At 34.6% G+C, this 27,513-nt stretch overlaps 1 protein-coding gene across 1 annotated transcript in view; it reads right to left on the reverse strand.

Annotated features, from left to right (window-relative positions):
* The window catches only part of DMD (dystrophin), a 2,039,083-nt gene that overhangs the window by 1,332,559 nt on the left and 679,011 nt on the right, over positions 1-27,513 (reverse strand). The window contains exons 19-21 of the mRNA XM_040468816.1: positions 23,625-23,712; positions 12,840-13,081; positions 8,321-8,501 (exon numbers count right to left, since the gene is read on the reverse strand). Coding sequence (XP_040324750.1) covers positions 8,321-8,501; positions 12,840-13,081; positions 23,625-23,712 — 511 coding nt within the window. The remainder of the gene's footprint in view (positions 1-8,320; positions 8,502-12,839; positions 13,082-23,624; positions 23,713-27,513) is intronic.

Below are 27,513 nucleotides of genomic sequence, written 5' to 3' on the forward strand. Positions count from 1 at the left end.
AAAAAAAAAAAAAAAAACGTGTGGAATTAAGTGCTTTCTTTTCTGCAATACATGAGTCTATATCAAAGGGTAAAAAACTTTAACTGAAGAGCAAGATAAACAGAGACATCATCTGAAAATCGGACTTCTTCCCCCAGTGTAAGACAGAGCTATCATAATAACGCTGAGATCTTAAAACACTAGGTTATATATGGTACTTAAAAAAAATCACAACAATCTCTCTTCAAAATTAAAACAAAAGTACTCAGGGAAAATAAAGGTACTTCGCTCTCACACAAAAAAATGGAGTAGAGAGAAGGAATATAGAAATGCGTTACCCACTGCGGTAGCCACTAGCTACACGGGTCCACTGAGCACTGGAAAGGGGAAAGGTGGTTAGTATTAATTTTGATTCTTAAAATGATATTATTTGGATGTGTTGAGATAAAATATTCAGTTAAAATTACCTTCACTTGTTTCTTGTTTAATATGGTTATTAGAAAATTCAAAATTACATATATGGTTCACATTCTATTTCTACTGAATGAGCTTATGTACAAGCTGCAGGAAGTCATTCATTTGGGGAAGGAAAGAGAACATGTATGTTAGTGGTCTGTCAATACTGACAGCATTTTAAAACATTGAAACATCTGCTATGAATACCAAGTTGACTCTAACTTGAATTTCTCATCATTTGTAAGCAGAAATTAGTGATGACTTAATATAGGATGTGTGTGTGTGTGTGTGTGTGTGTGTGTGTGTGTGTGTAGAAACTTAACTAACAGCACTTTCTACTTCTTTGATAAATCTTTTTTGAGAAATGCTCATATTGAAGCTATCCAACTTTCCCCCATCCCTCACAGTTAATTACAATGACACCAAACAGTATAATCAACAAAGAGCCTTTTCTGCAACTCCAAACCTTATGAAACGAGATAAACCATGGCACAGAGCAATTATTTCTTTACACTGTGAACACTGGCAGAAGATGTCCAGAAAGAAGCGGGGACGCACAGTACAGGATGATTAACATACTAGAAATTATCCCTCAGAGACTGAGACAAGGAAGAAATTCTGAATATGGAGACTTGAATTTCCAAAGCTGACACAAAAGCGAACACCTTAGCTTGACACTCACTCAAGGACCTTTGTGGTCAGAATTCAATCAACTGCTCAGCCCAAATGCCCATCATCAAAAATCCTCCAGCCACAATCTAGCATCATGCTTCTGCCCCTCCTTCTGCTACTCAGGCTCCAGGCCTACGAAGGCCCTCAGGACACTGATAGGAGCAAAATAGACGGGTTTATGAGAATTGTATCTAAGACCACCTTAGAAAGTTTTTGAAAAGCCAGGTCTCCAATCAATCAACTGAAATCTCTGTCTTTTTCACAAGCATTGTCTAGTATCCACTGCTGGAATAACTAATTCCTTCTCCACTTTTAATCACAATTTTCTACCCAAGCCTATCTAAGTATAAACTACTATACCACTCAACTATTGATTACAAATTAGGTTTTGCAGGGTTTTTTTTTTTTTTTTGCTGCATTTCCCCCTTTCCACATTATTTTCAAAAACTAGGCCCTATCTTAAGAACTTCTATTAAATAATTTCCTAAAATATATTTTTATTTTTTTATGCTCTACTTGGCATTTAGCATACGTTCCTAGTATTCTCCCAAAGAATGATTCTTATACCTCAGGGGATGAAGCACAGATCTAGCTTAACTAAGCAAGTCTGTTATGCTTGATGTTGACGGTATCAGTGAAGAGAACAAAAAAGGCCATTTCCAATTTTTTTCTTGATTTTTTCTGGAGTTAAAGAGCAAAGGCATATAGACTGTGTTTCTTAGAATAAAACAATTCCTTACTTAGATATAAGAGAATATTAGGTAAATTTTCTGACCTGCAAGCTAGAAAAGTTAGGTCAAGACAACTTTTGCTTCCCTTCCTTGTCTCAGCATCTTAACATTGGATCCACATCTTAGCAGGGACTAACAACAGTGTTTGAAATTATGGCCATTGAGAACATTCTTTGCTGGCTGGCCTAAAATTTTCCTCTATTATCCCTACAGGAGGCACAAGTTACTCCCTATAATTTTGTAAGAGTGTTCCTTACCACACCTCCCCAGATCATCACCTCTTCAAAGGCTGCCTCCACTTTTCTTTATATTCCCTATCACAACTCTGGTCTAAGGTTAGGTTTAGATAGGTGCAATTTCCCATCTCGCTGCTTCCATTCAAATCCTTCTATTCATTTCTCACAAACCAGCTAGAGGCTAATATACCAGTTAGATCTTTCAAAATTATCAATCAGATTACTGAATTCCCTCAAGTGAAATTCTTTTAGAAGTTTCAACTGGTGGCACACCTGGGTGGCTCAGTAGGTTAAGTGTCCGACTTTGGCTCAGGTCATAATCTCACAGTTCGTGAGTTCGAGCCCCGCATTGGGCTCTGTGCTGACAGCTCGGAGCCTGGAGCCTGTTTTAGATTCTGTGTCTCCCTCTCTCTCTGCCCCATCCAGCTCACACTCTGTCTCTGTCTCTCTCAAAAATAAATAAGCATTAAAGAAAAAAAGAAGTTTCAACAGGTTTTAAAAGAAAACCCAGGGGTGCCTGGGTAGCTCAGTTGGGTAAGCATCCAACTCTTGGTTTCAGCTCCAGTCATGATCTCATGGTTCGGTTCATGGGTTTGAGCCTTGCATCGGGCTGTGCGGTAACAGGCGGAGCCAGCTTGGCATTTTCTCTCTCTCTCCCTCTCTGCCCCTCCCCATCTCACACTGCCTCTGTCTCTCTCAAAAAGAAAAACAAAAACAAAAACAAAAACAAAAACAAAGTTTACACAGAAGCCTAGACGGACCTTCATGAACTCAACCCTCATTTTACCCTCACCTTCCTGTAATTTGCTAGTCTCCAGTCCTCCTGGCCCCTCATTTCTGTCTCTTGGACATGTCAAGCACTTCTTCTCCACCTTGCCACATCTGTACCTTCCTCCGGATCATCACACAGCTGGTACCTGCACGTGCCACAGGTTGAGGTCAAACTGTCCTCTACCAGAATAAGGTTGCCTAAGTGAGGTTAATCTGTGATAACATAATTTACATATTAACTTGTTTATTCCCTTTATTTCTGTAAGCTCCAAGAGGATATAAACCTTGCTCTTGACTTTCTCCACTAAATACCTAGTGCCCAATACTTCTGTGGCACACAGCAGGTGTTCAACAATACCTACTGAATTAGTGAGTGAGTGCACAAAACAGTGTTGTGCCAAACAATTACCAGATTACTGCAATCCCTATAAAAATCCAAGTGGCATAAAAAACAAACCTAAAGTTAATATGAAACCATAAAACACCACAAATAACCAAAACAATCTTGAGAAAGAAAAAGCTGGAAGCATCACACTTTCTGATTTCAAAACATATTACAAAGCTAAAGTTATTAAAACAGTGAGGTACTGGCATAAAGACAGACATATAGTCAGGAATAAAAGAGAGAGCCCATAAATAAACCCACACGCATGTGGTTAACTGATCTCTGACAAAGTGCCAAGAACAATAAAGGATGGTCTCTTCATAGGATTGTACTAGGAAAACTGGATATACACATGCAAAAGAACAAAGTTAGACCCTTATCTTACAATATATATAAAAATCAACTTGAAATACATTAAAGATTCAACTGAAACATGGCAACCACAGGGGAGCCTGGGTGGCTCAGTCGGTTGGGCATCCGACTTTGGCTCAGGCGACGATCTCACCACTCCCAAGTTCAAGCCCTGTGTCAGGCTCTGTGCTGACAGCTTGGAGCTTGGAACCTGTTTCAGATTCCGTGTCTCCCAGTCCCTCTGTCCCTTTCCCGCTTGCACTCTGTGTGTCTTTCTCTCTCAAAAATAAATGAACATAAAAAAAATTGCAACCACAAAACTGGTAGAATGAAACACAAGAGGAAAGCTTCATAACACTGGTCTTCAAATGATTTCTTGGATTTGACCTAAAAAGCACAGGTGACACAAGTAAAAATACACAAATGGGACTACATGAAACTAAAAAGCTCCTATACAACAAAAGAAACAATTAACAGGATAAAACAGCAACCTACAGAATGGTAGAAAATATCTGCAAACCATGTAACTGATAAGAGGTTAATATCTAAAATATATAAAGAACTCCTACAACTCAAAAGGAAAAAATAACCAGACCCCCCCCCAAAAAAAAAACAGGCAAAGGATTCAAATAGACATTTCTCCAAAGACAACGTACAAATGAACAACAAATATATGAAAAGCTGCTCAGCAACACTACTTATAAATATGCATATCAAAACCACAATGACATATCACCCTGCACTTGTCGGGGTGGCTAGTATCAAAAAGAAACAAACAAAAAAAATAACAAGTAGGTCTGGGAATGTGGAAAAATTGGCACCTTCCACCATTTGTGGAGATGTGAAATGGTGCAGCTGCTATAGGAAACAGTATAAAGGTTTCTCAAAAAAATTAAAAATAGGACTACCGTACAATTCAGCACTGCCACTTCTGGGTTCATATCCCAAACAACTGAAATCAGGTTCCTGAAGAGATATCTATAGTGTCATGTTCACTGCAGCATTATTCACAACAGCCAAGATATGGAAAGAAACTAAATGTCCACCGATGGGTAAATGGATCAAGGAAAAGTGGTATACATACGACAGAATATTATTCACCCTGAAACCATAAGAAACTCCTGCCATATGTGACAAAAGGGAAGAACTTAGAATACATTATGCTAAATGAAAGAAACCAGTCAGAGGAAGACAAACACCACATGATTCCACTTATATGAGATATGTGATATAGTCCAACTCCTAGAGGCATAGAATAGCATGGCAGTTGCCCAGGGCTAGAGGGAAGGGGAATTATGGAGTTACTGTTTGTCAGGTATAAAATTTTAGTCATTCAAGAGTTAATTTCTAGGAACTGTGCAACAACACTGTGCCTGCCTATAGTCACTAGCCTTTGTGCTTACAAATTTGTGAAGAGTGTAGATCTCCCATTACATGTGATTACCATGTTTTTAAACAAAACAAAAAGACAATATTGTGCTAGAAATCTATGGTTATAGAAGAGAAGAAAATTCTTGTGAAGTTTAAGGCAAAACGAAAACAAAAACAAACACACTTGTTTTGTCATAGCTAGCGTAGTCACTTTCTCCATTTTCTTCAAAACTAAACAAACTAATAATTACTTGCATGACATGACTATAGTTCACAATTGAAATAAATTCAAACTCTATTACAAACTGTTTTCATACTTACATGTAGAAAGTACATTTAAAATCTTTCTTGTTAAAATAAGAGACGACTATAACAAGCCATGTGCTATTTTCTTATATCGATCTAGATGAGAGCATGCTCTTGCTGGTTTGCAGTTCTGTGGGAAGGGTTTGCAGCAAACGTTTTGGGAGACAATTTTACTCTCTCAACCTTCTAGCCCTAGGCCATCATTAATCTACCCTCTGTATCTTCAGGTGTGTCAGTTAGGGACCTTTCCTACAAATATAATCATAGAATATATAATTGTACATATTATATGTTATATATCATAGATTATATATATATGGCCTCTTCTAGCTGGCTTGTTTCTTCAGTATGTTTTTAAGGTTCACCTATGCTCTACCAAGTATCAGTGCTTCATTACATCTTATTATTAACATTTCGTTGTATGGAGAGGCCCATTTTCTTTCTTTGCTCATGAGTTGATGGGCACTTGAGTTGCTTTCCCTTTTTCGTTATCATGAATAATCGTGCCATGAACATCCAGGTGTACTTGTGCCCATCAACTATCCATCCTCTCCGTTATTCAAGATCTATTAGGTCACCTGTGACATACGGATAATAAAATATTCTCAAAGGGTTGCTCTGTGAGGACTAAGAAAGCTAATTTATATGAAAGGTATTTGTAGACTGAAAATTACTATGAATATATCTTTTCATATAGTGTTTCCAGTTACCCAGCAACAATTACTTAGACCAATTTTCCTCACCACTCAAAGTACATTTAAAAAGTCAAGTTTTAGTTTCATTGTGAGAACACTAGTAAAGAAAAAAAAAATGAAAGAAGAGATGAAAGTCTGAATGGATTCCCACCCCTTGTGGTAGTTCTTATTTGCTGAATAGTTAACGTGCTCAAAGTACCATGGAGTAATACAAGAAATCAGGTTTACTCCCCCGCGCCAGTTTGGGGGTGAAACATACATATACATACATACAATTCTTTGGAAATAATTATTAACTAACAACTGAACTATAATATGACTTGAAATGGTGAACTTTTTACTTACCATTTACATAAAGGTATATAATATCATATATTAATACACAGTAAAGTTATATATATAAATTTATAATATATACATGCAAAAATAAGTTATATAATTCAATTATAATTGAATATCATTATATATGATTACATATGTGTTATTTATATATAGAATACATATATAACATAAATTTTATATATAATTTATATAATTATAATTTATAATTTATATAATTTATAATTCATATATATAATCCCTATTTAGTTAGTAATTATTAATTATCATGACAAACTTTCCAAAAGAGTGGCTAAAATTGGCAGAGATGTTTCAGTAAATAAAGTGTAAGGGAGGGCATTTTATTTATAAATAAATGGAGTGAAAATTTTTGGCCGTTTTATAAACGATCATCATATTATGAAAGATAAAAGACATGATAATACAGATGTATAGATTGATGGTTCTATGGATTGAGAGTAAGTATTATTCCATACTTATATTGGAATATCATAGTTGAATCTCAGGTATCAACAAACATTAATATTCTGAACATTTTTAAAATAAACAGAAAAAATGTGGAGCTTTAACATAATTAACAGGGTACATGTAAATTAAAATAATTTCCTGCTGAATAAGCTCTTTTGCCCAGCAGTCACAGTATAGCCATTAACCTGTATTTGATTTTAAGGGAGACTTGCAGAGTTTATGACAAGAAAGATGCGTTATTGTTAAATAGGTCACTGTTTGAAAATTTAGGACAGTCATAATCTTTTCTTTCCCCTTTTGATTTATAGATACCCAGCAACAAGTATACTGAAATCCACTAGAGGGAGCTGACGTCACTATAAAGTTGCATTAACTGATGCCCTACCAGGAAAACAAATCCCTCAGCCAAAATGACTTTAAAGGAAAAGAACAAAACAAAACAAAAAAGCATATGCATCCATCATTGGCTTTATTCAGTTCATTCCATGACCTCACCAAGAAATAAAAATTTAAAAACCAGGAAAATAGGGAAAGCTTTACGTTTATCACGACATTGATTTTAGAAATGTTACCATGTGGTAAATTCTTTGGATATTGGCAAAGAAAAGTAGTCAAAAAATATGTTTTCCAACTAATTAAAGATTTAGTAGAAAACAAATACATGTTCTGCGCCTCTCGTAACAAATTTGGTGAAGACATTTTTCAAAATATTTTTATCTTAACGCCTTAAAATCCAATTTTACTCTATAATCTTCTGTATGCACATTATGTACACAGGCATGTATGCGTATGGTGAACGAAAAACTCATTTACTAATGCTTGGCAGTGTTCATAAACCAGTCTGCCAAAGGAATTTTTGTCTTAAGAATTAAGCTGATTAGTAGGGCTATTTTGGACCAGATATTATGTATTAATAGCATTAGAGGAAATTGATGAGAATCAAAAGAGACATCTTGAAAACTGTCCTAGTCAAATGGTAGGAATCCGTGTAACTTCTCCACTCTGAGGTTGTATCTTACTATTAAATGAGAAAATGAGGAAACCGCATAGTTACATAGTTTTAATAGTAAAATGCAGCCCTAAGAATAATTTGTTCTTGGCTGAATTTCAGTTGCTACATGCTTGTTACAGCTATAATAGTCTGCATATAAACTGGATAGAAGTATTAGTAAGATGCCTAGCTAAATATCCTTGTACAAAGCAAACGGGATATAATGAAAAGCCACCAAGAGGGCTCCAACTGTTCTTTTATTTCCTCCACTGTTCAAAATATTTGACTGTAAAATTTGCAACCCACCAAGGAGATATTAATGCCTATATAAAACATATATTTTATTTGTTCCTCGAAGTCATGAAATTATTATGGTAGGTGAGGGGGAGAAATGGAAATATAACACATATGTTTTCCAACAACAGTATCTTATTACTTGTTACTACAGACTGCAGGGGCGATGGATTCCTTTGACAGAAATTATTCTTTCACGTCAGCACCTTCTCTTTTTCCAACAAGTACCAAATTAGGGAAATATCAAGTTAGCCATTTCAAGTATTTTTACTTACTTGTCTGTAGCTCTTTTTCTCTGGCCTGCACATCAGCAAAGACTTGGTTAAAATGATTTGTAAAGGCCACAAAGTCTGCATCCAGGAACATTGGCCCTTGTCCTTTCTCTTTCAGGGCTATGCTTTGAATTTTTAATCGCTCGATTTGAGGCTGAAGAACTGAAAGCCGGTTGACTTCATCCTGTACCATAATATAGAGCATTAAAATAAATACAACTTTTACTTTGCATAGATTACATTTGTGCAAAGAAAGGTGTTAAAAGGCAGCGATGCAAGCTTAGCTTAATGCCCTTATCAAAAAATTGATAAGAAGTTTCCATGACAGTTTAGGCAAGTCTCTAGCTCAGGGCATCAATTTAAGAATACCTTGGCTCTTCATTCCATAGATAGCATCGTATATAACTGTCTTTAAATTTCAAAAGGACATCATTTACAGCATTAATGGGCATGAATATATACTTGAAAAGTACTATGAATGACCTTATATCCTTTCAATAAATCAGGCGTGAATGTCCTCTGCACCCCTCTTATCTCAAAATTATGTCCCTTTGCTTCAAATTCTAAGCGTGTTTAACGAACAGTTTTCTTTAAATTCACTTGTGAAGACTATAAATTAGACATATCTACATACATACCTACTACATTAAATTACAAATATATCTTTATATACTGCTATCACCTAGATTCTATAATCTATGTAATACTTATATAAACACACAAATATTTATGTCTGAAATGATCTCTTATTTGGTCTCATTACTTCTCCTGACTGAACAGGCAATGACCATTGTTACAATTAGGGTGAGAGTTTGCTCTGCTTTTCTTTTCTTGTCCTGGCATAATTGCTTTTTTGTTTTTCATATTTATTTATTTTTGAGAAAGAGAGAGAGACAGGGCAGAAGCAAGGGAGGACAGAGACAGGGAGAGGCACAGAATGTGAAGCAGGCTCCAGGCTCTGAGCTGTCAGCACAGAGCCCGACGCGGGGCTTGAGCTCACAAACCGTGAGATCATGACCTGAGCCGAAGTCGGCCGCTTAACCGACCGAGCCACCCAGGCACCCCATCCTGCCATAATTGTTAATAATACCCCCTTTCACTCTCAAAGAGTACCCCCCGTTTGTGTGATAAAGTCACATGGACACACCACTGTGCTGTGTAATACAGTAGCCACTAGTTATATGTGGCTACTGAACACCTGAAATGTGGCCAGTCCAAATTCAGATATGATGTCATTGTAAAACACAATGAATTTTGATATATATATGTATATATATGTATATGTGTATATATATGTATATATGTATATGTGTATATATATGTATATATGTATATGTGTGTATATGTGTATATATGCATATGTGTGTGTGTATATATATATATGTGTGTATATATATATAATCTGAATTCAAACAGAATTTCCAAATGTTCTTTATTTAAGTATTATTACCATGGTTGCTTACTTATAATTCTCACCTATGCTACCTTTAGAAAAAAGTACTTCAGGATTGCGTACCATTTAAAATGTAAGAAACACGACAATTAAAATTTGAAATTTTGATCACAAGACAATTAGAAGGAGGGGAAAATAAAAAGAATTACAGTAATTATGAACTAAATATAAATCTGAGCTTCCTGGAAGTCAAAATGAAAAGGAAAAAAAAGAAAAAGTTATTTTTTGGAGGCATTCATGTTGTTTTGGAGAAAGTAACTTTTTATTAGGATTGAGTAAGATAAATTTATCACAAAGATCCTTTCATAGTTGCAAGACTCTCTAATGGGCGCTGTCACTTGTTCTGATTTTTAGAAGATACAAAGATAACTTTCAAAGGAATATTGTCACGTGGTTTTAACAGTAAGAGTTGATTCAGGTAGGTTAATCTCTGACAATCAAATTCTTTTGGTAGGTGAAGATGAAAGCCATTTATGTAAATGGGGAGGGGACTCATCTCTTCCATTCCAGTATAAAGCCTCTCAGTCAAGGGCTAGAAGGCAGGCACATATCATATCCATGGATGAATAGGACAAGAGATAAAGGGTAATACTCTGTGTTTTTGATTATAGAACTGAAGGCATGCACTTTGTACACTTGGCTTACAAATGGCAGCATTGGCATCTGCTGTGAAACATTTAAGAACCTGATTTACATTTGGCCAGATGGAGGGCCTTCATTCTTCCTGTTTAGGGGGCTATCGAAGGAGCCTACAGTATAGTAAAGTGTGTTCTGCAAAACAAAGGGACTTTGAAACTAATAAAATATTTGGGCAACTGTTCAGTTGAGACCTTAAAGTTCTCAGAGTAAATCATAGGAGAGATCATTTTGACCTGAAATATTTAACATTTAAAAGATGTTAACAATTACTTATTATTCACATAAAAAGGGCCTTAATCTGGTGAGTCCTCCTGAGTAAGACATCTTCCCTGAGTCTGCTTATCCTTTAGAATTTTGTGTTTATCTGATGGAAGAACTTTTTTATTTTTCTTGGGAAAGGGTCCATGGATGTTTTGCAATTCCCAAAGGGCTCTCTAACCTCCAACAAATTAAGAACCAGTTCTTGTAAGCATTATATTTGGAGCTAGTACTGCAGTCTGATCTTAGAAAACATCTCCAAGTAACAGAATGCACTGGCAAACAAGACAGAATCATTTATTCAACTATCATTAATCACAGCCAAATAGTATAATTTTAACTGTTGTGTGAATGACATTGAGCTTATCCTGCTCAATATTTTACCTAAGGTGATTCATCAAATTAAGAGAAACCAAAGGTGCATAGAGAAGGAGTTTGGAACCTTGTGGATGAATGCAGAAAAAAGAAATAATTTCACTTAGGATGACTTCCTTAACCTGGAGACAATATTTAAGATTTGTAACCACCAATGATCTCGATTTGCTCCTTGGATAAAGACCAAGGTCCTAGCAGGCCCTTAGAGTCCTTGCTTGTCTCCTCTGAGCCTGTCTTTTAGCCTTCATCTTTCATCTTTTTTCCACCCCTCACCCATCTATGCCCAGCATTCAGAATAGCCCTCTTCCAGTTCATTGTACATTTTATGGTTATTTTTTTGTATCTGAATCTCAAGAAACAGGTTAAGGTAATAGCATCAGATTTTATTGCAAGAAATAATGTAGGTGGAGTATTGCACTGTAAAGATTCATGATTTCTATTAACAGCAAAATGTGTTTAAGTATAAAAATTCCCTAGATTTACTTATTTGCATAAAAAAGCTAAATGTCTTTCTGTCCTATATTCTTTATCTAAAAATGTATTTCCCGAGTTTAATCATTTCCTAGTAAAGTTGTAGGTCCGATATATGAAGAAGAATCATCAAGTCCTTCAACTGTTTTTACTTCACACTAGCTCTGAATTTCCCGTCACTTCCTGGGTTCAACAACACCTCCAAACAAACCCTGTCAGCTCTCCATTTCCAGTTTTCTGTTATTTAAACCATCCTTTTCAAAGTATGCAAATTGATCCTCATTCACTACTTCTTATATTAAACCTGGTCATCTCAGTCTATCATCAAGATTCATTCTAGAAACCTTTTCATCTATCCCATATCCCAAGAAAATTACTCAGATCATAATAACCACGGGAAAAAAGTTCAAGTTATTTTCATTACTGTATAACTCTGGTTTCCTAACATTAGCCGACATATTCATTTAATCTCTTTCTCCAGTTCTTTGGTGCCAGTTATATGTTGTTTGGCCTCCAGATCCATTGTCCACTTCTAGGACTCAGAGGAAAGACAATTATAGACTACAGCTCTTTGTAATCTGCCTTCTGATTAAGTTTAGCCAGTGTGGAGTCCTGTCTGGATTAAGATTATGGAGTCACGGAGGACAGTGAAGTAACATGTTTTTTGTTCTGGCTCCATTCCTGGCATGGCACTTGGGCTGGCTCTTAAGGCTGTCTTTACAATAGGTGTCCAACTCCTTCCTTCTAGGTTTCTGTAACTTCTCTAAATCATTTCTGTCCTGAGAATGGTTACAACTCTGACGCCAGGTTACTGTACTATCCTTTATGGTTCCTCTATACTCCAAGCACCAGGGTAAGTATGTTGGTAAAGAAGCCTTCCTCAAATTATCCTAATTTGAGAGAACTGTCAGTTTTAAAGAATTTCCCTATACATCCAATTATATATCAACTTTTTGTGTTTGTGTGGATTCCACTTTTTCAACATATGACTGAGTTTTGCTTTTAGCACATGAGTTGCCATAAAAAAGATCTCCCAGTTATTGGCCATTTCTCCTAGGATATGTATTGCTTCTATACTCCAAAACTGCCTCACCATTCTGCAAACTGACAAAATCAATTAGCCATGTGTGAGTACTCTAAATACATTTTTTTTAGGATCGAGACATCATGCATTATCTATTTAAACTCATTTTCCTCACTTATATTTTTATCCTTATTGTGTTTAAATCCTTCAATGGGTAAGTTTTTTACTAAATAATTTACTCTTCTGGAAACTGCCAAGAAATTCCTATTGATCATGATCCAAATAGGAGGAAAGAATCTTACCTTACAAATTTTCAACTGGCTTTTGATTGCTGTTGGCTCTGATGTGGTGGTAGGTTGGGTTTTCAACCAGTTTTCAGCAGTAGTTGTCATCTGCTCCAATTGTTGTAGCTGATTATAGAAAGCGATGATGTTGTTCTGATACTCCAGCCAGTTAAGTCTCTCACTTAGCAATTGGCAGAACTCTATCCACCGGCTGTTCAGTTGTTCCGAGGCTTGTTTGATGCTGTCAGCATTAACACCCTCTAGAAAGAAGATTTTTAAAATATATCCACTGAAGCCCCAGACTGTAAGACATTATCTGAAAACCAATGTGTCTCAAGTTTTAAAGTATTCATCATATTAAGGATTTCAAACAAATCATTTATTTACTGATCAAGAAACACAAGTACCAATGATTTCTGATTACTGATTGTAACTTATTAGAGATGCATCTTATCAAGAGTATGAATGTAATAAAGTAATAAATAAGGACACATAAGATGTAGAGAAGTAGAATATATTTAAATAAAAACAAAAATGGTCAAAGCTCTGAAGGTGGCTGGAAGAATGATCATGGACAAAAAAATGTTTTGGAGGATTCCAAATAATTGTTAAATACCATGTATGCTATTAAAATGTACAGTGAAACACTAACATTTGTATTTTTTAAATGGTTTGGGTATTAGCCAAAATGTTACTTGGATTTTCAACCAAAAAAAAAAAGAAAATTCATCAAAAAGCAGTAATTCTCTGATTCTTCTATAAAAGCCAGAAATAAGCAGATTTTCCATGGGTCCAACAAATTGAAACAACCAGTAAAAAAAATATAATATGAAAAAATACTATTACTTACGTATCATTTACAAATATGAAAGGTGATCTGAAAATTTTAACATCATCTATAGCAAAACTAAAGCAGAAATAAATCTATCCAAGTCAAACGGGAAACATAAAAACATCATTATCACTCTACTATGTGTTAGGAATTCACTGTGTTTTAATATATACTATCATTTCTTAATGTTTTATTTATTTATTTTAAGAGAAAGAGAGTGTGTGAGCAGAATAGGGGCAGAGAGAGAGGGAGCGAGAGAATACCAAGCAGGCTCCACACTGTAAATACAGAGCCCAACACAGGGCTCAATCCCACAAAGTGTATGATCACAACCTGAGCTGAAATCAAGAGTCAGATGTTTAATGGACTGAGCCACCCAGACACCCCAATATATACTATCTTATGTAAGTTTTGTCATAATGTGATATGTGATGACTAATATCAATCCAAGTATATATTATCCTATACATATCATGAAAGAGTAGAAATATCATGTAATGCTATGTTACAAAAAATCACTCTCCATAGTTAACTGACAAAATTTAGGTGTTCTTACACACTCACTCACATGCACACACACACACACACACACACACACACACACACACACCAAACCACATCTCTCAATGCATTTGAAACCTCACTTTTGATAAGACACTGGAGAACACAAACTTTGCAAATATTATTGGCAACAATCTTTTCTTCCTTCTTTGGATGATAGATTTTGTAAGACAAATAACTTTAAGATAAAGTGTAAAAAGATAAAATATGCATATCCCCATATATACAACTATAAAAGGTTTCTACAAGCTAAATCTTCTTCTAATACTCTCCTAATAGTTAAGGAAGCAAGTGGCCTTGTTGAGAAATCTGGATGTTTTGTGTGATACACTGTTTGTGAAAATTTGGTTTTGAGCAGTGACCAAGAATTATACCAAAATATGCTTTAGAGATGCCATGAAGTAACTGTAGTTATAAAATAACCATGTTTGTTGGGGCGCCTGGGTGTCTCAGTCAGTTGAACATCCAACTTCAGCTCAGATCATGATCTCATGGTTTGTGAGTTCGAGCCCTGCGTCAGGCTCTGTGCTGACAGCTCGGAGCCTGGAGCCTGCTTCGGATTCTGTGTCTCCCTCTCTCTCCGCCATTCCCCTGCTCACACGCTGTCTCTCTCTCAAAAGTAAATAAATAATTAAGAAAAATTAAAAAAATAATCATGTTTGTTACAAAACATCAGTCAAGAATCCAAAACTGTGGTCATCTAGGCAACTCAGATAAAAAAATAATATGATAAAATGCTAACATTATTGTTGGAAAATGAAAGAGAATAATTTAAAAATATACAGGGGAGAAATTTTATATTATGTTAGATAATGATTCAAAAATATGCAATGTATATAATAAATGATGTTTAGAGGAAATGATTTCAGCATATGGTAAAGTTGAGTAAGCACTGAGAAGACCACCAGGGTGGTCCAATTCCAAGGTAGGCAGGTAAAACATGCTAAAGGTACTGATGAACTGATGCTACATGGTCTAAATTACAAGGAAATACACAGAGACACATCTCATTGTCCCTGAGAGAGGTCAATCATATGAAAACTCCTTCTCAAATGAAAAAATTAAGTTAATTTTCAATATGAGTAATAGATGTTAATTTAATCAGAAAAATATAAACCTAACTACAATGAATTACCCATAGGTCCTGTGGTATCTATTAAAATCTAGGGATAGAATTTAATGTGTCCTTGTTGATCATCACCCAAAACTATCGGCTCAATATGTCATGCCAAAAAAATATCCAGATGGTAAACATCACTGTAAAAGGAATGAAAATAAATGAAACAGCAAATTTTGTACAAATCCATTATGAAATCTATAGTTCCTTACTCATTAACATAATGCTTTTTATAACTGAATAAAGGTAAATTAAAATACAATGATAGGTGACATAAGGCTCTCCCTATTAGGATAAATGGTGAAGGTAAACAAAGTTCTAGAAATTCACAATAATAGCTCTGATATTAGGCAGAACCAAGTTCAAATTTGAATCCTTTTACTAAATGAGTAAACTAGGTTCAATTATTTGGTCTCATTGGATCTCATTTTTCTCATCTATGAAATGAGCTAAAAGAGAACTGACCTCATAGGATACCTATGAGGGTTCTGAGTTAACGTGTGTGAAGAAGTTACACAAAGTCTGACATATGCCAGGCAACCGATAAATATTGGTAAAAATTATAGAAAATACCATGTAGCTAACAACAATAAAAAGAAAAAATATCCTGGGGCATCTGGGTGGCTCAGTCGGTTTAGCATCCAACTCCTGATTTTAGCTGAGGTCACAATCTCATAGTCGTGAGACTGAGCCGCACATCGGGTTCCGCAATGATCATGGAGCCTGCTTGGGATTCTCTCTTTCCCTCTTCCTCTCTCTCTCTCTCTCTCTCTCTCTCTCAAAGAGTAAATAAATTAATTAATTAAATAAAATTTTAAAAAAAGAAATCATATCTTTCAAATGTTGACATTGGTGATAGTGGGGGTCTTTTTTTTTTTAATGTTTATATGTTGATTTTTGAGACAAAGGGAGAGAGAGAGCATGAGATGGGAAAGGGAGACAAAGAATCCGAAGCAGGCTCTAGGCTCTGAGCTGTCGGCACAGAGCTTGATGTGGTGCTCAAACCCATGAACTGTGAGATCATGATCTCAGCAGAAGTCTAATACCCAACCGACTTTTTAATGCCCCGGTGGGGGTCTTTTTAATGACTGCAAAGGGGTCATTTATCAAAAAATTAATGACTAATATTTTAAAAAGTTAGTGCTAAGTTTATATAATATGACACTAATATGGGATATAAAAATATATGTCGAAACTTTTCAAAGATATCATATCAACCAGTGATAAATTCCTGAGTTTATTAGCAAAGCTTGGCACATTTGGTCATATATCTATAATCACTTTCAATTCATGTTCTAAGGGGCAACCATACCAAAAATGAAAACAAAAAACAACCCAGAAATTCCTACATGTCACTGGCAAAGATATGATGCTGATCACAGAGAATAAGATATATCATGAAGGATTTGCATGTAAATGTTGTATTAATTCATGTGTGAATATACTTCCTGCTCAACAAGAGTGTAATCTGTCCTAAACTCTAAACTCAGCTTAGACTAGGTAAGGAACAAATACAGTGTACTTGTGAACTCATACAATACTAAATCAATAGCTTACTTCACATGAATATGAATATGAATATCAAGTGATACCCACAGACACAAAAAACCAAACACAAACATGCACATGGTCTCTTTTGCTTCCAGTTTGCTTTAAACTACTTGGGGGAAGGATCAAAAGCACGGTCACATGGCACATCACTTCATGTATCTCTCTGTAACTAAAACCATAAAACCCATTATTTCAACTTCATGAATTAATCAGCTATCTATTATGAGAAAGTTCCTTAAAATTTGTGTAGAATAAACAAGGATACTGTTTTTTTCAAGCGAATACTTGCATATGAATAATTATACTATTCTATATAACTGCTTTCTGTGTATTTCAAAGAATTACATGCTCCTTAACTCAACTGAAAATTTACAGTTTTATGACAGTTTTTAGGTGTAAATATCTGAAAAGTTTTAAGCATCAATCATTTGACCATCTGTTTTTCTAAATTTTTGTTAGCTACTTAAGAATACAAACACTAACTCACCAGGCGTTATGAACAATACTTATGGAATCCATTTTTTAGTAGCACATTAGAATCTCAGGGATAATGGATCATAATCCATTCACATCTCATATTCTAAACAACCCCTGAAATAGTCCATGAATAAATATATTGCACCCAGAGGAAATGGATCATTACTTCAAGTGCATCCATTAATTTTATTACTTGTGTACAGTGCATAACAGACTGTTAGAATAATTTTAATTGTGCACCACCTTCCATGCAAGTACTTCAGAACTGCCACTTAAAGTGAAGTATTCCTCATCAAGTATATTCATCATTAGCCATGAAGCCAGGGTAGAATAATGCAAAACCTGTGTTTTCAGAGCTCTTGAATTAGAAGAATATTTAGGATGAAAACTTAAAATAAAGTTTCTAATAGACTCCAATTTTTATTGAATATTAGGTAAGGGTCATTAGAAGTCAATTTGACATCCAACGTAACCGCCTAAAATGTAACAGAAATTTACTGAGTCCATGAAAATAAGGCTTGAGTAGTGTAGACTAAATTCTAGAGGTTTCTTTGACCACACTCACTTGTATACAATGGCTGTATCATTTTTTAAATAGCTTTTAAAAACTAGTAGGTTTATATAAATTTATACCCCTAGTGAATATACTGCATAAATTACCACTTGAGCTCTTTCTTCACTTTCTCCTATTTTTAAACATCACTGAATTATGAGACAAAGGCCAGATTCCTACTTATATTTGTTTTCGTGACTAATTTTCTCCAACAACTGTGACCACTGTGACCTTCTCCCTTTCCTTCTCTCTCTCTCATACACACACACACACACAGACACACACAGACACACAGACACACACACACACACACACACACACACACACACACACACACACACAGCAAGAAGTCTTTTCCCATGGAGATTGGAATCAAAGAATAATGTGCCACCACTCCCTGTTGGGATAAGCACTGGGTGTTGTATGGAAACCAATTTGACAATAAATTTCATATATTTAAAAAAAAATAAGAAAAAAATAAGAAAAAAAAAGAATAATGTGCTACTCAATTAAGAACATTTATTGAGTATGAAGTCTGTGGAGACCATTACCCAAGCAATCCTTAAAAAAAAAAAACCAGGAGACATAAATCAAACTACCCAGAACCAAGGAGAGAGTAAGGAGGATAAGAGAGGAGAAAATGGGTGCAACTGTGAAAAGCTATTCATTTACGATGGAGGGGCTGGACTATTGCAGAAAGTACTGTTTCCAGGCCCCATGGTTACACAGACCAGTCGTGAAATGTCTTCCTATGAAACAATATAATTAGAAGAGTTATTGTCACTGAAAATCCTTCACAACGATGTGAAGAGAAGCTAATGAGAGGTCTGGCTTTGAGATGAGCCAGTCCAACGATAATCCGTGTCCTTATCCATCTAACAAAATTTTCTTGCCCAAACTCCAAAGACATCATGTATATGAAGTACATAATGAACTACAAACCAAAATACTAAAAATACAGTTACATAGTTAATATTAAGATAAGAGGTGTTCTTGTCTCTGTTATCGGTCTGTACTATTTAATTACAATCCTTAGCCAACTTGCTATTAGGTATTATTTTATACACTATAATCTAACACTCAAGGGATGATCGTTTTGAGATATTCTTCTAGTCTAATATACTAATAATTACTACTTTCATTTAAACGTTTCCTTAATGTGATTGTCTTCAGACTCTTAATTAACATACAGAAAACTACAATTAGAAATTGAAAGTGAAGCTCAGTTTAAGGTAGAAAACATCACTAACCCTATTAGATAATTATATCACGGTATCTCCTCTGCATATTGTAGTCAAACAATTTTATGCGGGAAATATAAAGGTGGGAAAACTGAGCTATGTTTACGTGTGCTTTCAAATAAATGGTTTGATGTAAATATTATCTTGGTAGTTTTATTAATAATAAAGGAAAACAATTTATCTAAACCAGGCATTTTTTTTTTAATACCTGGCTGCTAAGGAGAACAAATAGAGATGCAAGAACATTATTTTACAAACAAAATTAAGAATAAAGTCTAATCTAAATAGGTAGAAACAAAGTAAGCAAATGTTTAGATATAAAAATATTCTAGAATGTCCTGAAATCCTATAGTCTCACTCATACACTGCAAAGCTTTGGCTCTCAAGTAAGCAGATCAGTTTAAAAAAAACTGTTTGACATAAAATCTTAGGAAATTGGGATTCCTTAACTAATAATCAATAGTAATGATAGTGTAGCAAGATTCTTTACCATATTTAGTTGTTAAATTTTCTAAAATTTTAATCATTTTATGCCAATTTTGTATTTACACGAAAAATTATTTTAAAAAAACTTAAAGAAGGTTACATTGTATCCATGAAAAAAAATGAAATAAATACAAATTTGGAAACCCTCCTTCTCGGTATAACACAGCTTCAGGAAACATAATTAGATCACTAGGTACCCAGTCTCGTCTCCCAGTCACTCTCATTAAAATTCTAGAAAGCCAACAATTTCTTGAGACTGAAGTTATTATTCCCATCTTCCAGAGTGACAATAAGTTTCATAAAAATTACATGTGTGAAAAAACTTCTCTAATAAAGAATTTCTCTTCACCATCCAACACCCTCTCAAATTACTCCCATACTTATCCAATCAAATGGTGTTGACAAGAAGCACAAATTTAATGCTAGTTCAGCAAGAATATAGGTAAGGGAATAGATAAGCCAGTTAATTCTACCAAAATCCATGTCAAAACCTTAAAAACATGAGTTTTAAGCTAACACTCTGTTAGTGGCACTGTGGTCTCTTTTTTTAGCCTATTAGGATCAGGAACATCACTCACACTCTTACAAAAGAAGTGGGACATCCTCAAGGAAAATGTTCCACTAAGCCTTAAAGTATGCAAATAATTTATTCAACCTCCCTTTTTTGGGTATAAAAAAAAGGTTGCAAATAAATTCGTAAGAGTCTCCTACTGAATCTGTACATACTTCCCAAATATAAATCATTCTAGTATAAAACTCACAATATAATATTAAAATTCACACTATATTTAAGTGTATTTTAATATTCTGCAAATAAGTCTTTGCATTTGATAAAGTACAGTCAAAATGAAAATTATCTTAAGTTGGTTCTAAGTTCTACCTGACCCTGCAAAACTAAACACAAGTTACGAGAAATCGTGTTTTCAGAACATAAAACTGATTTTGAACAAAATTCTGTGACATCAAATCAAAGTCACTTCTATATTGGCATCATGGTACCTTACACTTGTAACAATTTTAAGACACTCGCCCTTTTTCTTAATTTCCTTTGAGAAACTGCCTTCAAGACTGATAGGTTTTGTTTTCTGCATTTCTTAGGTGATGCTAAAAATTCATTCTTTCAGTAGATATTTAGAAATGGCCAAAAGGGATTTAGAAATACAGCTGATGTGCCATTCCATTTTGTTCCAAAACTGATGCAAAATGTAAGTATTGAGGATTTTTTTTTGCATGTCTTCGATTTTCATTCTGAAGAAAAATTTCAAAGAGGAGTTCTGAAATCATTCCAGAACTTTAGAGAAGCACTGTAATCTTGGGGTAAATTATCTGAAGTAAAAAAATTCAGCTTTCTATGTATACATACATAGAAAATATAGCATTTATAAAATGTTTTTAAAAATAGTTATGTCATTCTTTATACATATTTCACACTATATATGTTAAATGTTGTGAGCACAATAAAACAAACTATCAATATTTGTATCAGTTGAACAAGATTTTAACATTATACAAGAATGACTTGTCTTTATCTTTATTTTGGAGGCCAAGGTACGTGGTTAAAAGGCATATACATTTACGTGAGGTCATAAATGAAGTGCCATGATTCAGTTGTTATTTTCCTTTCCATAAATAAAATGGTAAGAATATATGTGTGTTTTATATGGTTATGAGTTTTACTTTAACTCCACAGCCTAAATGTGAGAAAAGAAATTCTGGGCTTGTAAATTTCAGACCTTAACTTTCAGCTCCCTGAGCCACACCAGTTAACTCTAGCTTTTGGTTCTAGGCCCCTGGAGCCAACGTAAATTAGGGTTAGGAGTCCCAATGAAATAATACCTGGAGAGGTGTTCCAGGCATTTTTTTGTGTGTCTGTCTTAACTCACCAATTGCACAATCACATAAAATAAGTATCATGAATTACACTTAATTCTGTGTAAGACCAAAAAGGAACAGAAAGATATGTTACAGTCTTTGAGTCTACTTTTTAGTAATCATATAAACTGTTGGAAATAATGGAGCATAAGAGCTATGCTCTAGCTACAGCCCAAATTTGGGCCTGATCATCTAACAGTCAGACCTTATCTTTATTGGCCTAACAGATAAGAAGCTTAAAATTTGATCAGTAAAGTCAACCAGTAAGGAATGTCACACGTCACACCCTGCCTCTTACTACTCTTTGTTCTCCTCACAAGTTGCCAATATCCTTAGAAGTATTATTATTCTCTGACCAAAATTAACTCCATTACTGCCTTAACTTTGCTTTGCTAGGAATTTCACCAATCTGTATTTATTAAGGACCTAATGTATGTCTTGATTTTTCTTGAGGTCTCCAAAACTTAGAGCTATGAGGGCATTAATCTAGAAAATGACATCATCACTAATCATATAATCCTTTTAATCCTATCTGTGTTTCTTTTTTAATTGTTTTAATGCTTTATTTGTTTTTTTGAGAGCCAGAGACAGAGTGTGAGTGGGGGAGGGGGAGGGAGAGAGGGAGACAACAGAATTCGAAGCAGGCTCCAGGCTCTGGGCTGTCAGCACAGAACCTGTTGTGGGGCTCGAACCCACGAACTGTCAGATCAGGACCCGAGCCGAAGTCTAATGCTCAACCGACGAGCTACCCAGGCGCCCCCTATCTGTGGTTTTAACTACCAAAAAAGTCACTCCCTTCATCTCTAAATTTTAACGGTTTTGAATAATGATTCGAGGTAAGGTACACTTGATATGTGATTATAAAATGAGACCATTTAAAGGTATAGATTTTACATTGGCTTATAAAAATAAAAAAAAAGTGATAATATAGTTCCTGGGGTAAATTGCTTAACAGCTACAAAACCATTTTTTAGATAATACAATTTCATTTAATACAAGTATGCTGTTATCAAACTCATCAGTCAAAGCACCCAGCAACATACATACAAACAATAACCTTTCGGTATTTTACATCTTCTATGTATTCATTAACTTGTTAACCCAATCTTTAGCTGTCATGTTTGCTTGTTTTTATTGTTACCCAAATACAGTCATAGGGCTCATTAAAAGAAAAGAAAAAAATGAATTGATTTCCTAGGAAGATCACTGAACTTTTTAATGCCAACATGGCAATTAAGGCAAAGAAATAATTCATACACAAAAATTATGCCCCAGAATGCAGGCAGGTTCTCAAAAAAGCTGACATGTACAAAAAAAAATTTTGTTACATTTGGTTATTATATTCTTACAAACATATCCTGTGAAATATGTAAAAAAAAAAATCTTGTCTGAAAATACCCGAGTCTTATAAATTACTTCTATCTGGAAGTGAATAGAGTAGCAGAACAATGGCAATTTCAAACAGGTTTGTTCACAAGTGATGTCAATAACTAGTATTTTGTTCAGAAAAGTTAATTTTAATTCATTCTTAAAAAAAATTGTTAGCTTTGCCCTTTTACCTTACTCAAAAACAGCTGAAGTTAAAAAAAAAAATAAACTTTCCCCTGAGGAGTCATTTGTAAAAGGACTAAAAAATTAGATAAAAAGCAACAGAAAAAATGTCAAATATATTATTAGCAAAAGGTGTGGCTGATGAGGCCTTACACATAATTTTAGTCTGTTCAGAAAAATATATTGTGAGAATTACTTAAAATCAGATGACAATCAGTTTCCACATAGTATAGGATTGCTTACATTCCCCATGATTTCTGCAAACCTTGTTTTCTTAAATTACTTGGACAAATGCTAGCAGGATTTGCATTAAAATTGATTTCTCCGCAATAGATTGATAAAATATTCTAGCACAGCCCATTTTATTCCATTGGACTCAAAGATGAATTTCCTCTAATAATTTCCTTAGCATTAAGAAAGAATAATAAAAAGCTCACAAACCCACTTCAATTGAAATTTGCATTCAGGAAGTGCTTGTCTGATATAATTCAGCTGATAAATATGAACCTATGTGTTTATCAAATCCCTAAGAAGATTATCTAAATCAACTCCGTGTAATTACCATTCACCATCTGTTCCACCAGGGCCTGAGCTGATCTGCTGGCATCTTGCAGTTTTCTGAACTTCTCCGCTTTTTCTCGCTCTATGGCCTGCAGCATGATAGCAAAGGTGAGTATTTCAATACAAGGATTGTGAAGCTACACAGTAATTATAACTTCTACCTGCCCTTTCAAGCCTTAAGATATTTCACTCTGTCAGCTTATCGTGTGAATCTAAAGACGTCTCTCTCAAGTTTCTTGGCACCAGAATCATCAAAATGACAGTGAAAGCACAAACCATTTTCATACCGAATTGCTACTACTTTTAATAAGATTTCTGCTCTGAACTTATTTTTTTTTTACATAATAGTTTCTGATGCACTGTAATATAAAACTGCAAAAAAAAAAGGAACAAAAGCAAATTGTAACAAAGAATCAAATGATACAGTGACAGATAATTAAAAATGGAATTTGTCTTTTAAATACACACCACTGAAGTTACTCTGAATAACTTATATATTCTGTATTAAAATCAAAGAAAAAAGTCTTATGAGTATATAAAAAGGGAAAAGCGTACCAGCAGGAATATTTTAGCAAAATAAAACCCACCTATATTTATCAAAACACAAGGCTGCAGGTTAATTTTTCTCTCTAAAACTTTCAAAGTACTCCCATTTCAAGGAAAAATAGATTCAGTTTCAAAATGTTTTCGAAATCCCTTTGTTCATTTCTCCTAACATAGAGTTAGCCTTTGAACAATGAAAACACAATTATTTAAATTAACGAAATGGAGCATTTGATACCCTTGGATTTAGCTAATAATGTCTCTACAGAGATATTTTTAAGATCACATAAAATACCAGATTGTAAAATGTGATACATTAGAACTGCATGACCATAGTCATTAACAATGAGGCTGTAACAGTATGCTTTATGTCGTAAAACAGAACTATTCACAGAAAAAGCAAGCTTTAAGTCATTTAACATATAGCTAGAGCCACACTCCTGTGACTAAGTAATAGTATAATACAAAGATTTCACTTGAGTTTGTGACAGATTATTCCACATCAGACCATTTTTCTAATTTTTATTCAGATCTCTAGGCATTTAAACAAATATTCCAAGGTGTAATACTGGAGCACAGGTGGGAGGCATATAATCAATAAGTGCACACTCTGCAGAGCTTTGTTCAATAGAATTTTCTTCAAGGACAAAAATATTACACATCTGTGCTGTCCAGTACAGTAGCCACTAGCCACACGTGGGTACTGAGCACTTGAAAGGCGGCAAGTGTGACTGAGGAAACTAATTTTTAATCTAATATAATTAAATTTAAATTTAAAAAGCCACAGCGCGTCGAGTGCCAATTGGAATTACACAGTGCAGATCTAGAGTCTTCCCTTTGAAAGCAAACAAAGACAAAAAGAAAGGTATGTCAACTAAATATAGATATAGATATTATGGCAACATCAGAAATACATTTAGGGAAAGATGTAATCATCTTATTTCTAGACAAGACTATTTCCCAAGCACACCAAATGATGGGAGTGCTCATACTATAATCCATACATTTTTAAGTATTTAAAAAGATTCTCCAGTTTAAAGAAATAACCACAAATGAATGGAGGGCTTTTAAAAGTGATTTTAAGAAGAGTTTCATGAAATAGGATTACTGGATACAAGGTCAAGAGGAAAAAATGCTAAAAAAAAAAAAAAAAAAAAAAAAAAAAGCCTATAGACAATAGGATATATCCAATCAGGGGAAAAAAAAAAAACTAATAAACAAAATACTAATTAAAATTTAGCCAAATAAATAAATGAAATAAAATACTGTAAAAGGACAGTCTTCATTTCTGCTTTTGTTTTTTTTTAAGTATTTATAGCCTATCTGGAAAATATACTTTTTATGTTACACTGTCAAGGGCAGCAAAAGAAAATTCAGGTTCATGTCATCAGTAGGGAAACTCTAAAAGTGATAGACACATTTTAATATCTTGTATTCTACTTGAAAATTTCAAAGCACACAGACTGTGGTGTTTGGGGAGTGTATGCTCCCAGGATCCCATACCAATTAGCAGGTGAAACTTCTGGGTTACCTTGAAAGTCATTTTCACAAAGGCATTATCAAATTGTTGACACAAGTATTTACACAACCCTGGGAGGTCCTAACTTTCTAGTAGAATTGAAAAGTCCATGAAAATAAAGTAGCCACGGCATTTTGGTTAAAGGTAAGAACCTAGAAGAAGTTCCCAAATTCCCATTTTCTCAACTTTCAATTTTTGTCTTCTAAATTCTCTGTTCTTAGAAAGTAGCTTATTGGCACATGTTTTCAGTACTTTACATTTATTCTCCATTAAAACGTAAATGCTATTATTTGCCAAGGACTCTGAGAACTTTAGAAGAGAAAACATTAGCACATTCTAAATAAATATATAACATTCACAACTACCGAGATCTATAGCAGGATCTGGGGTGTTCCACATTTGAACTACATCAGCAAAAGGGGGGCCAGAGAGAGAAGAAAAAAATATGTTTACTCCAAGAGAACAGGAACAACAAACTGGTATTCTCCTACTGAAACAGTGTTAGAGTTAGCCTTTCCTATCAGGAGTTTCTATTTTTACTACAGTGAGGTTCTGTTTTTTGTTTTTTTTTTTTAACATGAAATTATACAAAGGGTAGAATCAGAACACTGTATTGTCTTTATAAGGGATGAAAAAATTATCAATGTCCTTCTACATGTCATGATCATCATCATTTTATTCTAAGCATCTAATTGAATAATCAATTAGTATCACTAACAGAAAGGAAAACTTCTAACTGATTATTTCAGGGGTAACTAGCTTAAATATCTAGTTTGGTTAATCACATTATTCTAGTTATTCTAATATACATATAATAACAATAACCATCACAATAAAAGAATAAGTTATGGAATAGGTACTCTTGCTCTTAAAGTTTGACAGAAGAGCAAAGTGAGGCGCACACACCAAATGACAGTTTATGTGCATTATTTCATATGTATTTCATAATAATTCTGTAGGATAGAAGGAACCAGCAGTGTCTTACCCTCTTTTATACCAGAGAAAACGGAGCATCACCAAGATTAAGTCATATATACAAGATCGTAGAAGCAGAAGGCTTTACATCCAATCTTAGAACCCTGATAATCTATTTACAAGTTCAGCTCTCTTTTAAACACACTTTGTTGCTTCCAAGGGTATTCCAATGAAAATTAATCAAACAGCTGTGAACCTATCCAACCACAACTCACAGCAAAAGTGACCCGATAGTTCAGATATAGTCAAAGATGACATTCAAAATATTTAACCAGTAATGCAGTCTGGGCTCTAAGGTATCAGAAGGAGTTCCTGATCATTCAGAATGGACAATGAGTGCCTACAGGCTGACTGGCCACTCTGTGTATGGCTCAATTACCGTACCCCGATGCCGGATGTCTATTAAACACAAACTGAGTAACGGGTTATAAATAGAGACATAGGTCTGAGAAAGAAGCATTTAATGGCCACGACGTCATCTGTCAGTGTGTAGATGCTATCTGGGTTCTCCTAAGTAACATCACTTTCAAGGGGAATATTGGAAAATAAAGAGAAGTACTGGCACAAATGTACCTTGAGGGGTATGACCAAGACAGTGAAGAGTCCAGAAAACGTTTCATTTCAAACACAGCTAGCTATAGGTGGTTGATGAAAAGTGAGGAAATTTAGGGTAGCAAGAAGACAGTAAAGAAGGTAATGAAAAGTTTTGGAGTCATTCTGTTCTCAGATGGTTTGAATTCCATCTCCACTGCTTACCAGCTGTTTGACATTTGGAAAGTGATTCAACCTTTCTGAGCCTCAATATTTTCTATGTAAAATAACAATAAAGATACCTACCCTCCAGGGATTCTGA

This window comes from Herpailurus yagouaroundi, unplaced genomic scaffold, assembly GCF_014898765.1.
Source record: "Herpailurus yagouaroundi ecotype Mexico unplaced genomic scaffold, PumYag 67793, whole genome shotgun sequence".
Lineage (NCBI taxonomy): Eukaryota > Metazoa > Chordata > Mammalia > Carnivora > Felidae > Herpailurus > Herpailurus yagouaroundi.